The sequence below is a fragment of the Enhydra lutris genome, unplaced genomic scaffold (genome assembly GCF_002288905.1).
Source record: "Enhydra lutris kenyoni isolate GAN:26980312 unplaced genomic scaffold, ASM228890v2 scaffoldscaffold54, whole genome shotgun sequence".
NCBI classification, from domain to species: domain Eukaryota; kingdom Metazoa; phylum Chordata; class Mammalia; order Carnivora; family Mustelidae; genus Enhydra; species Enhydra lutris.
In genome coordinates this window covers 8,643,626-8,657,182 of record NW_019154138.1, presented here as the reverse complement: position 1 = coordinate 8,657,182, position 13,557 = coordinate 8,643,626, and the positions used below count along the sequence as shown (strand labels likewise).

The following is a 13,557-nucleotide window of genomic DNA, read 5'->3' as shown; positions in this document are numbered from 1 at the left end:
CCCCTTCTCTCTTCTCCTTTCCTTCCCCATATTTGGTTATAACGCACTATCAAAGGATATGTTTGATTATTTCCTTAGTCTTATTTAAAATATTCATTTTAAAGATAGAGGAATGGAACGTTTATTTCCTCTAAAATGAAACAGAAATGGCATCATGTCAATTACTTTCTGCCCATATGACTCTTGGTTTGTACTTACGGGGTCAGGGCTTCTCTGGAGGGAAAAAGCTGTTAGACTATAGACTTTCCTTCTGAAGTGCCAGGCCCTGTTTAGGGCAAGGTGGTGACGGATCCCGCCCTCTGGGAGCCCTACTGTTCGCTGTCTCTTGTGTGTTCGGCCTCCCCGGCCTCTTACCCTGGGGGTGCGAGGAGAGGCCATTTCCCTCTCCTTCCAGACACCTTTCCTGACACCAGTGGCAGAACACGTCATGGCAGTTCTGACCTCAGCCGAGGCCCCCTCCCTGTGCGCCCACCTCCGCCTCCATACTGGTCTCTGTGCCTGCCGGCGGCCACCCCAGCCCCAAGACACTCACTATTTGGCAGAATCGTTGAGCTGATACTCCCGAGACCTGTTGAAGCATTCCTGGATTCCTGAGTCGCCCCAGAGCCGCATCATGGCGGAAAGCAGTTCTGCAGAGAAGGGCTCGGTGTCTTCCATCCGACTTACGACGTCACACACCATCTTGGCGTCAGCCTGTGAGGAGACAGGGGTGGTCTTTGAGGCTTTGGTGGGGTCACAGCCCTGGCTGGGCACAGGCTAGGGTACTGGGACTGCGGCTCAGCCCTTGGCCTGCTCAGGAAAAGCGGGCCACTAGATACAGTGTGGACACAGTCTGGGGATGAGAGCCATTGGAGCCTTCTGTCTGGCACGGCGACTTTAAGTGTGGCAGTTTCAACCGTGCCCCATGCAGCCTGATTGTCTCCTGTGGGCAGGAGGGGAGCGGATAGGGCTCAGTCCTCCACCCGCCAGCTCAACCAAGGCAGCCCCACTTTCATTTCCTTTGAAAACGGTTTTGCAGAGTATTTTTTTGGGGAAAAAAAAAATCAATGTTTTTGACTATTATAATTTTCTCTACTTCTTACCCAGGTGGAGCAAAGTCCCTGGAATTGGGCAAATCAGGAAGAGGGACGTTTTGGTTACTTGAGAATTCCAGGTAGCTGAGGGCCTGGGCCCCAGGGAACCTGTGCCTTGGGGGACGGAGCATGAAGAGGCCGGTTCTCCAATTACGTCAATATTCAATGTCAAGAGCTTAGGCCCCTGGCTGGCCTAAAGCTGAAACTTAAAAAATTTTTTAAAGATTTTATTTATTTATTTGCAGCAGGGAGGCAGAGGGAAAGAGAGAGTAACTCAAGCAGACTCTGCACTGAGTAAGGAGCCTGACGCAGGGCTTGATCTCATGACCCTGAGACTGTGATCTGAGCCAAAATCGAGTCGGTCGCTTAACCGACTGAGCCACTTAGGAGCCCCCAAAACTTAATTTTATTAATTTTTAGTTACTTATTTGCTGTTGACCTGTGGCCTACCTCTCCCTGGGGGCCGGAGAGGCCCAGTCCTAGTTAAACAAGGGAAGGGCAGAGGGTGAATAGAGAGTTAGGGAGTTCACCTCTCTCTGCCTCTCTCCCCCTCCTCCTCGGTCGCGGGTACCCCAGGGTGCCCCGGGAGCCCGACACTCTGCTGCCCTTGCATGGACATCATGGCATAACGAGCAGGCGTCTTCCCCCTTCCCCTTCTCTGGGATACCACAGAGGGTCCCCATCTTCAGAGATGATGGATCACGGACGTGTAACCCCAGACAGGGAAGGCAGTGGTCTCTGGAGACGCAGGGGCTCCTGGAGCAGTCACAGGACCTCCCCAGGCCCAGCACCTTGCACACACACAGAGCACTTCACAGCCTACAAAGCACGCGCCTGGGCGCACACACACACACACACACACACACAGTGCCTCCTGGAGGGGTTGGGGGAGGCTGCAGTAATGGGCCTGGCTCTCTGCCCATCTGGGTCCATACACCCTTCGCTTCCTGTCTTTGCAATTTCTGTCCCCTGAACGCAGGACACAGTTCCTCTGTCCTTGACTGTGAGCGGCTGGGGGCCACACTCCAGCCCATATAAGGATGTGGAAGTTCCCCAGCCTGCCCTTCTGAGGCCTTGCATGACCCCGCTTGTCCTGTGGGGCCTCCGCCATCGTCATGAACACGCCCGGGCTCCCCCGTTCATCCCAGCAAGAGGATGGGGGACACACGGAGCCCAGCAGAGGCACCCTGGGTCTCTGATCCCAGGCTGAACTCTTGCCCCGTGGAAAGAAATAATTTTTACTGCAAGTGACCGAGTTCGGGAAGGTTTCTTTGTACTGTTGTGGCCATCACTAACTAGTACAGTAGTCTCTGTGTTACTGTCCCCATTTTACAGGTCGGGAAACCGAGCGCCAGAGAGAGGCAGGCACTCACCTATGCTCGCGGGTGGGGAGTGCCAGAGCTGGGAGTCAGCATCAGGAGGCTCTGACCCCAAGGCCAGCCTCTGGATCAGACCCACAAGTTCTGAGAGCAGCTGCCCAGCAGTCCCTGTGAGGGCAAATGGTGCCTCACGCAGGGTCCATACCAAGGGCAACAGGCGTGAACCATAGGCTCTGCGCTCCATTGGAGAGAACTGTTGCTTTTAACGTCGAGATGGGAGTGGGAGCTGGTGCACCTCACTCATACCTGGGCACTTGCCCCACTTGCCTCACAGGGTCCCTGCAGAGGGCCAGCTTCCTGGCCCGGCCTCACCGGCCCTCTGCTCCCGCCATGTGGCAGGCTGCACGGTTTGGGACTTAGTGTTCGGGATGGGCAGGAGTGGGTGCGCACACAGCCGGGCTTCCTTGCCCTCCTAGAGAGGTAACTCTGAGATGCGTCTGCCAGGCTTTTAGAGGACCGTGGCTGCCCCAAGCCCCAATGCCTGCCCCCTGACCTGCATGAACATCCGCGCTCCCTTCATTTCCCTTCCCTTTCCTGGGTCACCTACCCTGTCCCTTGGTGCTTCCTGAAATGACCTCCCCAATAAATTTCTTGTCTTAAGGTCAACTTTTCGAGGAACCCAAACCAGGACAAGACGGTGCCCATCGGAGCCCAAGCCCCGGGCAGACCTTACCTATGGAGTGTTCCCATGTTTCTGCCGTGACAGGGCCTGCCCCAGGTCACTCTCCTGACCCCACCATGCGGCCCCTCAGCACAAGCCCCCCAAGGGTTCAGAAGAACACGTCTGCCTCGTGGCCGCTTGCCTGCCCCCCCCACCCGGGGGATATCCTAGTGGCCGGGGAAGAGGAGAGGCTGGGAGTGCAGGGCAAGGAGCGGGGGTGGCTCCCCACTGGCTCCTTCGTGCTCACATGTGCACAGACCCACGGGGCCCAGGCCAGCTCCCAGTGCAGGTCAGGGGCCTAGGGTGGCAGGTGTGGGAAGCTGAGGCAAGGAAGCCACGAAGGGGCTGGCGGGTACATGCCCTACTCTGGGCCAGCTATGGGATTTTTCAGTAGGGCCAGCCTGAGAGGATGCGCCTCTAGAGTCCGCGGTATCACCAAGACCTGTGTCTTGCTCCTGAGGAAGCCCCCAAGAACGAAGCTAGCAGAAGGAAGCAGGCCAGTGTCCTGGGGTTCGGGCCCCTCATCCTCTCTGCGGCACGGCCCCAGACAAGACAGGTCCAGGGAGCTGAGTGGGTGCAGGGCAGAGTGGGGCTTGCGGCATCTACCCTGGCTGGGCAGTCGGTGTTGGCATTCCAGGGTCCCCTCCTCTGGCTGCCTTTCCCCCCGGTTCAGCATGCACGGGCTGGAGCCTGTGGTGGGTGGGGCTGAGCCCTGGCTGGGGTTTGGGAGTGGGATGCCCCAGGCCTGCCATATCCCTGACCTCAGGGGTCCTCTGGCCTTGGGTCTTCATCACTAGCTGATCCCTCTACCCTCAAGCCCTTCCAGCCCCCAGTCCTCTGAGCTAGAGGAAACACAGACGACTTCACCCCTGGCAGGCGGTTCAAGAAGTGAGGGAAATTGCTAGAAATCTGCAGGTGTTCCTTGGGTGGGAGAGACACAAAGGAGATGAGGTTTAGCATCTGGGCACTCCGTGTTTGACAACAGATTCTATACACAAGGTAAGTGGGGCCAAAGCCTTCTGTGGAGACTTTCCAGAACTGAGCTGAGCAGCTAGGTAGCTATGTACGCATCAGAGGCCTGTCTACTGCGGAAGGCAGAGGGGCAAGCTCTGGCGGCCGTCTACCCCGGGAAGGAAGCTACACCTGGCCTGGAGGCTAGCTGGCCAAGCCCACAATGCCAGCCCCGATCCAGCTTCCTCGGGGTCCCATCCCAGAGATCCCAGCCTTCCGCCCACAGCTGACACGGAGGGCTGCCCCCAAGACAGGCTGGCCCCCCAGGTTCTGAACCATGCTGGAGAGGAGTTTCTGCAGCCTCTGAGCCTCCCCTGGGGCACGGACCTGGAAAGCTGGCCCTGGGGCCTGGGTGATGGCTGCCCTCGGCAGGCAGTGACTCAGGCGGGGTGGGTGAGCTGGGGTGCTGCCTCCACCTGGGGCTAAAAACAGGCCTATGAATCAGGGGCCTACATGCTGACTCTGCTCTCAAGTGCCTGGGTGACCTTGGGAAACCTCGGTCTTCCTCAGCTCTCCACGTGCCCGCTGCCTGTCCTGTGTGTGGCCTGCGGTGCGGTGGTGAACTTGGCCAGAGCTTTCCCAACTTCCTCCTTTGGGCCCCAGCTTTCTGGTTTCCGCCGGGTCTGTGAGAAGGGAGTCAGGATGTGCATGAGGGCGGAAGACACCCTCGGACCTGGGTTTATAAACCACGGCTGCTCTTGACCCCCTTTTTTGTCCGCCCCCTCCCCCCGCCGTGTCCCAGGATTCCAGCAGGATGACAGTACAGTGTGGGGAAGGCTGGGACAGCTGGCTTGCTGGGCATTCTCCAGGGGACAGCCCAGGGGCTGCAGCTGTCCTCCTGGCTTCCTCTCATCCCAGAAGTGTGGCAGTGGGGACGGGGATCCTGTGCTGGTGGCGCCCCCCTCCCTCCCCCAGCTGCCCTTGCTGTCTCTGCCCAGTCTCCCCCCAGCTCAGCATCCAGCACCACCACCAGCTCAGCTGCCCAGACACAGACTAGGCATCGCCCTTGGTTCTGCTGCTTCCCTTCCAGGTCCGGTGTCCTGCTGGTTTTTCCATCAAAGCTGTGTTCAGTCACACCACTTCTCCCCATCTTCTCACACATGTCCCTGGGGCCAAGCCAGCACCATCTTTCTCCTGACTGCCCTCAGTCCCTCTCCCAAGGGTTCCCTCCCTCCCTTGCTTCTCTCTCGTCTGTTCCTCGCACGACAGCCAGCAGGAGACTGTTAGTGTGACATCAATTCTCCTTAGAAAAAGAACTGAGCGCACGGACATCCAAATAAAAGACTGCATTTCCGGGCGCCTGGGTGGCTCAGTGGGTTAAGCCGCTGCCTTCGGCTCAGGTCATGATCTCAGGGTCCTGGGATCGAGTCCCGCATCGGGCTCTCTGCTCAGCAGGGAGCCTGCTTCCCTCTCTCTCTCTGCCTGCCTCTCTGTCTACTTGTGATCTCTGTCTGTCAAATAAATAAATAAAATCTTTAAAAAAAAAAAAAGACTGCATTTCCTCACTTGGCTTGCTAGGTGGGACCTAGTGACAAGTTCCACCCAATGAGAGGTCAACCAAAGTAGAGCACCCTTTTGAAAGGCAGGTTGTACCCTTTTCTCTCACTTCTTCATTCCTGGAGCTGGAACTTGGTTGTGATGGCTGGAGTTCTAGCAGCCAATTTGGACCATGAAGATGAGGTCCATACCCTAGAGAGTAGAAAACAGCCCTAGGTCCTTGATAACTCTATGGACACCCCAAACCTTCTGGACATTTTTAAAGAATTTAAAATAAATTTATTATTGAAATCATTATTTCAGGACTCCGATATTCACAGTCAAACCCAACCCCAATGGTTACAATAACTCTCTGTTTAAACTCTTTTAATTGCTTCTCATCATACCTAAATTCCAAACTTATTACCTTGGCCTCCAGCACCTGCCTAGCTCTCTGTCCCAATCTCTTCGCACCTTTCCCCTCTCATGGGGGTCCAAACACACAGCCCTTCTTTCTGCTGCCCAGGCAAACCAGGGTTATCCCACCTCAGGGTGTTCTGTTGGCCAGCTGATCTGTGCCTGGGCTCGTCCCGACAGCACACTGGCCACAGGCACAGCTGGTGGTGTCATGTGTGCCTGTTCCTCAGGGCGGGGACGGGTTCCTGATTTCTCACAGTTCCCTAGGTCTCACAACATGCCTTGCATATAGCTGGTGCTCAGTGACGTTTATGGGACAAAAGGGTTTTTGGCACTTAAATATCAGGCATGGCCCCAATTTCTCACTCCATCCTATCTGTCCCCTGACTCTTCTTATCTGGTTGATTTCAACAGTATCTGTAGCTAATTTAATCATCACGGTAACTCTATAGGGAGCCATCCTGTTTAACAGACAGAGAGACTGAGGCTCTGAGGCAAGGGAACTTGCCCAAGACCACGCAGCTAATAAGGAGGATAGCCTGAGGCCAAGGGCAACCTTCCCTGCTCTCCTCTAGTCAAGAGCCCTGGACTTGTCCTTGAGGCCAGAGTGGAGGATGCACTGGTCCTAGCCCAGCTCACTGGAAGGTAAGAAGGAACAGTATGAAGGGTCAGGCTTGGAAGGGAAGGAAGGACCATGCCAGTTTGCTCTGGGACCCTGCAGAGGGAGCTAGGCTGGTGCCAAGCTTAACAAGCAATTAATAGACCCAGCAGAGTCCCTTGTCCCTTTGTCTGCCTGCTTTCAGGGACCCCGGAGAAGGTGCTCACACTGGGCCTGACCTTCCCATCCAGGTCTCCTCCTGGGCCAGTAGTGAGGATGTACCCCTTCCCCCAATCTCATTTCCTCACCACTGAGATGCCTTCCATCCCCTCATTTTCTGGTCCTAGAGTCCAGCTTCCCTGAAAGAGAGCACTTCCTCTGATCTGGCCTGAGCAGTTCAGGTGGGGCTGGCTCTGTCCCCTGGTTCCAGCAGGGGACACATGGTCTGGGCCCAGCCAATCATCCCGTTGGCCTCAGTGAACAGTTTGGGATAGACAAAGAATCCATATTTGTTAAATTAGACTACAAGCAGGCCCACTAGCCCAAACAGCCCCAGGACATTTGTCGAAGCAGTCACATACACCTCTGGCTTTCCAGGTACTTGAGTCAATCCCTTGATTTTCTCTGGGCCTTGCTGGGGTGCTGACCGAGGACAGCCGGCATCAGCCCAGCTGAGCGGCTGGAACGAACAACCCATCCTTCCATTCACCTGCCAGATGCTGCTGGAGGCTTGGAAGTGCCCAGGTATATTCATCAGCTGAAATTAGGGTGGCTAACTGCACTTTTAACTGAATGCTTGGTTCTTCCAAACCTTTCCCTTCTCTTCAGGGCACCATGCACTTTTCAAGAGACAGCGGCGAAAGGGCTTGGAGCTCAGGTGCGACAGAGAGCCTCTCCCTTCATCCCCACAAGAGATGAGATGCAAAGGGTGTTGGGGGGCGTGGGGTGTGAGCAGGACTTCTCGGTCAGGTGACCTGGGTTTACATCCTGGCTCCACAGCTTTCGAGCCCTGCGACCTGGGACTGCCCACGGCACCTCTCTGAGCCTCTGTTCCCTGATTAGTTCCCCCCTCCCAGGGCCGTCTGGGCAGATGAAAACAGCCTAGGGACATGACGCAGCTTTGCAGCATAAAGAGCCCTGCACATGTTCGTTATTATAAGCTAAGATGAAGTCCCCCAGACACAAACAACAAGCTGACATAAAATAAGCCCGCTTTTGTACAAGACTTTTCAGGCAAGCAGGATCGTCTTGATAACAATAATCACAGTAATTATAATAATAACCCCTTTCATTTGAGGAGTTTCTTTGGATCTTTCAGAGTTTTGCTCCATCTCTAATCTCCCAGGCTAAGTGAAGTGTGAACACACGGGTGTACACGCGCATGCACACGCACGGACCCAGTCTTCTAGGGGCAGGGAAAAGCCAGCACCTGGCCCCGCCCCACCCCGCCCTGTGTGCTGCAGTTAGCTGGGCCTCCGCCAGGGGGCAGGAGCACACAGAGTGGGAGCACAACGGGAGTGGGAGCGCCTCGGACAGCCTGAGTGCAGAAGACCAGGCAGGGCAGGGCCGGGCAGGGCAGGGCAGGGCAGGGCAGGGCCGGTCAGGGCAGGGCCGGGCAGGGCCGGTCAGGGCAGGGCCGGGCAGGGCCGGGCGCAGTGGGTGTCTCTGCCTCCCTCAGGCTGCAGGGATGTCCTCCCAGCTCCTCTAGGGGAAGAGGCACAGAGACCCCAGCTGCTGGAGGCCTGGCCTCTGACTGCAGTCTCGGCAGGTGGAAAATGGTGTGCTGGGCACTCCGCAGCTGTTGGCCCAGCCCACCCAAGCCTGGACCCCTGAGGCAGCAGGGTGGTTGTGTTCTCTCTCACATGCACACCCAGGGGAGAGCCCTCGCTTCCTGTCTGCGGCAGGGCCTTGGGACCATGGGTGGAGAGGGGGCCACACCCTCACCCCTCTGGCAGGGGCCCACCTTTCTGGCCCTGGGCTGGCAGATGGCTCCCAAACTGTGAGCCTCAGGGAGGGGCTGCCACACCAGGGGCAGCTGAGACGTTTGTGAAGTGTGTTTGTGAGTGGTGACCGTGAGGCCCTACATGCATGTAGTGGCTGAGGGCCAGATATCCTTGGGGCTTTCTTCACTTGGGCTTCCGGGTTTTAGCAAGGCCTGTGTCTATAGCACACTGTCTGTTCACAGGGTCTCTGGGGGAAGCTGGGGGACGTCACAGGTCTACCACTTGCCCTAGAGAAGGGAAACTTCCTGGGTCCCCAGAAAGATTCTGAAGCAGAGCCAAGGATTTGGTAGTTTCTAATCTCACTTCTTATCAAATCTGCCCATCCATCCATCCTTCCACACATCCCTATACTACCTATTGAGGGTGCCTACCCATCACACGTCACCCAGCCACCCCCTCAGCCATCCACCCATCCATTACATCATCTACCCATCAGCTACCCTCGTTCATCCATCCACTCACTTCCACACTCACCCACCTGTCCCTTTGCCTCTCTTCTATCCTACAACAGCACCTGTCTGTCCTTTAATTACTCATTGCCATGCCCATTCCTTTCACTCCGCCTTGACCTAGCTAGCCACCCACCCATTCATCCACCCATTTACTCATTTACCCATTATACGCCCACTAATGAGTGCAGTCTCGGCCTCAAGAACTTCCGCGTTTGGCAAAAAAGAACATACCGCCTAAATCCCCCCAGCCCGTTAGCTGGTGCCCCAAACACAGCAGGGAAGAACTGCCCCCTTGGCCTTCCCTCCCTACGCCCAGGTCCCCATCTTTGTCAGGGGCCTGCAGTCTTCAGGGATTTGTCCTAAGCCCTTCTGAGAACCTTCTCTGTTCTGGCTCAGGCTGCCTCCTGCGGAGGTGGAGAAGGCCGGGGTTTTCTGAAGGATCACAGTCTTTGCAGCCTCAAAACCCTTGGATCTTTGAATTACTCAGAAGCAGCTCTTTCTGCTGGCTCACAATCCATCAAGCCGGGGCTTATGGTGGAAACTGTGGGCTGAGTCCTCTGAGACCCCTTCACTGGTTCCAGCGCTCGACACCTAAATGTTTCCTCTCTGAAACCATCCGTCAGCCCCTATGACTGGTCATGGGGTCCTACCCCGGTCCTAGCCCAAGTGAGGCAGAAGGAGCCAGGGCTAGCCCAGTCATTGTTTCTTCCCCACAGGCTGGCCGGATGTCTTCCTTTGCTGAGCCCAAGGCTGGGGGCGGGGACCCACCAGCCAGCAGGACCTGGACCTCGCTGGCCCAAGCCTGTAGTCAGTGGGGGCATTGGACATATTAACCAATCTGACTCCTGGGAGGAGGACACTGAGTAAGTGCTGGGCCTGGTGGAGAAACTGGGGTGGGGGGTGGGGATGTGAGAGAGGTGTGTCTGGGCGACAGGCACTCGGGTCAGCCATGCCCAGGAGGCAGGGCACAGTCCAGAGACGGGTCTTCCCTGAGGAGGGAATTAAAGAGGGAAGACAGAGACCCTAATGGGAGTGTCCTCGAGGACGTCAGATGTCTCTTTCGCCACTGGCTGGGCCTGAGGCCTGGAGGTCCATGTCGCCCTTAGACATTAAACTTGGAATAGCCACCTTGCCTGCACAGGGGGCCCAAGGGGCGCCCACACAGACTGCATCTTGTAGGGCATCTGTCCTGAGCAGGTTAGTGTGAACACATGCACCTCCGCGTGGAGAGGGCTGGAGGCAGCCTCGGTCCCCTGCTGGGACAGCTCTGAAAGTCAGAGTCCCGCAGAGCGAACGCTGATGCTCCCTGAGTGCGGGGCCTGGGACGCTCTCTCCCTCAGCCTCCCCTGCCCTCCTCTCAGTGCCCATCCCCTCCCGGCCCCAGCTCTGCCGCTCTCAGATGGCGCTGCTTTGTTTCATCTGTCTCCCAAGGCCGCCCCTGCAGGGTGTCCAGTGCGAGGCTGGGGAGAGCCACAGGAGGGTAAAGGGCGGTAGTCAGTCCACAGCTTCTGAGTGGGGAGGTGCTGAGGCTGGTGCAGAGTGGGGTGAGACCTGTGGAGGAGGCCTGCCAGTGCACAGATGGGAAGACCATGCAGGTGACTGGCAGAGATGGGGAGATGCAGGACCGAGGCTTGCCAGGGCCCTCGGCGGGGAGTTGATGGTATGTTTACATCACCGAGGCTTCCGATCACCTCAGATCCTCGAGGATGAAGTGGAGACTCACCCTGGTCCAGAGGTCCCGTCATCACCCACTTTGGGACAGCCCGACATGGCAACCACTTTCTCTTGGTGCCTTTCTCCCCTTGGCGGGTCCAGAACCTGCCAGGCTTTACCTCCTGGGTGTCTCTCCTAGACAGAGGTGCGGGGGACAGCTGAACTACCAAGCAGGCACTATTCAGTCAAAAATAAACTTTAAGGTGAACGGGACAGAAATTTCCAAATCTGTGATACCCTCAACCTCTGCCACCTTTCTCCTGAGCACAATGTTCTAAGATAGGAGAAAAGAACTAAAATTGGAGAGGCTAAATTTCTAAGAAACGAACAAGGGCAGAATAAAATTACCCACACAGAGCTCAGTCAAAGGGAAAGAAAAGTGATAATGGCCAACCTCGTCTTGTCAGAACACGAAGTGATGATGGTTTAATTAGAGCCGCCTCGCTTGGGAGATATTAGCAACACAATTATGGAAGAGGGAAGATGGAAGTTGGACCACCACACACATGGCAGGGGTTGGAAGAAGGCCGGCAAATCTGGAAGAGGGCAGGTATGGCCGACTGGTGCCTCTCCCCAGGCTTATTCGTTGATACCCCTTCCTGTCTCCTTGTCCCCTTGCTGAGGCACTTGTTCACCATTACTTTGATCAGATACCGCCTTTGTTAAAAAAGGAGCGTGTCACCCTCCTTCCGGGATCTCAGGGACATGGCCCGGAGCAGTGCCTCAGGTGTCAGAAGACGTGGCCCTGCTTCCAACCTGCTCGGGGACCCTGGGCAAGCCTCAGCTCCTCTCAGGGTCCCAGGGTCCCCAAAGGCGTGAGGATGGGATTGGCTACACCAGTGGTTCTCAAAGTGTGGGTTGCACCCCTGGTGGTCTCCAAAGTCCTTGTGGGGGTCCACAAGATCAAAACTGTGTTCAAGACGACGCTAAGGCGCTATATTTGGCCTTTCTAATAGCATCACAACTTGCACTGACGGTGCAAAAGCCACAGGAGAGAAAACCACTAGCTCCTGAGCCGGAAGCAGGACCACCAGACTGTCCCAGATGCCACCACGCATTCCCGTGGCTGGTCACAGAAGATGCCACTTTTACTTAAGAATGCCCTTGACGAAGTAGTAAAAATCACGAATTAAAGAGCGATCTCTACCCTGAGTACCCAACTTTTTCATATTCTGTGGGATGAAATGGGAAGCATGCATAAAACGCTTCTGCAAACCAAAGGATGATGGTTTTCTGGAGGAAAAGCACTTGCAAGACTGAGCTGCCAGTGAAAATAGTGCCTTTCTTCGTGGGACACCACTTTCATTTAAAAGAAAGCCTGACAGACAGACAATGGTGATTCTGATATGGTCTCTGGAAGACATTTCTAAAAACAAACCAAGCGAGCCCATCATTTCAAGGAAAACAACGAATATATCTATCACCAAAATGAAAAAAAAAAAAATTCCAGCTTTCAAGTGAAAGAATTTTGGAAAACCTGTGTTTACCGGCATGATCTTCACAGCTTCCCAGTACCTGGAGGCTTTTCTGATGAGGTGGGTGTTGACGTTAACAAACATGAGTTTTTAATCCTGTGTGCTGAAACGTGTCAACATTTGGAAGATCCGTGTAACTCTGAACTAGCATTTTCCAAATGCCCCAAATAGTGTTAAAAAATCATGCGTGGTTAAGAGAACCATTCAAAGTGCAAAGCAGATCAATGGATGTTTTCAAGAGACTTTACTTTTTAAGAGCAGGTTTAGGTTTATAACAAAACAGAGAGGAAGGTAGAGGTTTCCTATATAACCCCAGCCCCTCCGCTGTCCACATCCCTCACCAAAGTGGTCCATTTGTTGCCAAGGATGATCCGACGTGAATACATCATACTCACCCGAAGTCTGTAGTTAACCTTGGGGTTCACTCTTGGATATTGTACATTCTGTGGATTTGGACAAATTTATAATGCTCTGAATCCAGAATTATGGAATCACACAGAGTATTTCTTCTGCCCTAAAAACCCTCCATGCTCTGCCTATTCATCCCTTCCCCTCACCCACCCCTGGCAACCACTCTGATCTTTTTACGGTCCCCATTGTTTCGCCTTTTCCGGACTATTGCACAGTTGGAATCATACAGTAGGCAGCCTGTTCAGATCGGCTTCTTTCACTTAGTAATATGTGCATCGAAGCTTCCTCCATCATGTCTTGTGGCTTAAGAGCTCATTTTCTTCCAGTGTGGAATAGTATTCCATTGTGTGAATGGACCAGTTTCCTTCTCCACTCACCTGCTGGAGGGTATCCTGGTTGCTTCCAAGCTTTGGCAGTTATAAATAAAGTTGCTATGAACACTCACGTGCAGGTTTTTGTGCAGGTTTTTGTGTGGACAAAAGTTTTCACATCTTTGGAGACAATATGGAAGAGCCTGATGGCTGGATCCTGTGGGAGGAGTATGTTTCATTTTATAAGAAACTGCCAAACTGTCTTCCAAAGTGTGGCGCCATTTTGCCGTTTCCCCAGCAACGAGAGAGAGCCCTGTGGCTCCACGTCCCCGTCAGTATTCGGAGTGGCCAGTGTTCCAGATTTTGGCCACTCTACTAGGTGCGTAGTGGTAGCTTGTTGTTTTAATTTGCATTTCCCTGATGACATATGATGTGGAGATGCTGTACGCTCTCTGCCATCTGTACATCTTCTTTCGCGGTGTGTCTGTTAGGAGTTTGGCCCATTTTTTTTTTTTAAAGATTTTATTTATTTATCTGACAGAGAAAGATCCCAAGTAGGCAGAGAGGCAGGCAGAGA

General features: G+C 54.7%; 1 protein-coding gene across 1 annotated transcript in view; it reads right to left on the bottom strand.

Annotated features, from left to right (window-relative positions):
- The window catches only part of LOC111157367 (G protein subunit alpha o1), a 150,584-nt gene that overhangs the window by 11,854 nt on the left and 125,173 nt on the right, over window positions 1–13,557 (bottom strand). The window contains exon 4 of the mRNA XM_022518717.1: window positions 533–693. Within this exon, the coding sequence (XP_022374425.1) occupies window positions 533–693 (161 nt within the window). The remainder of the gene's footprint in view (window positions 1–532; window positions 694–13,557) is intronic.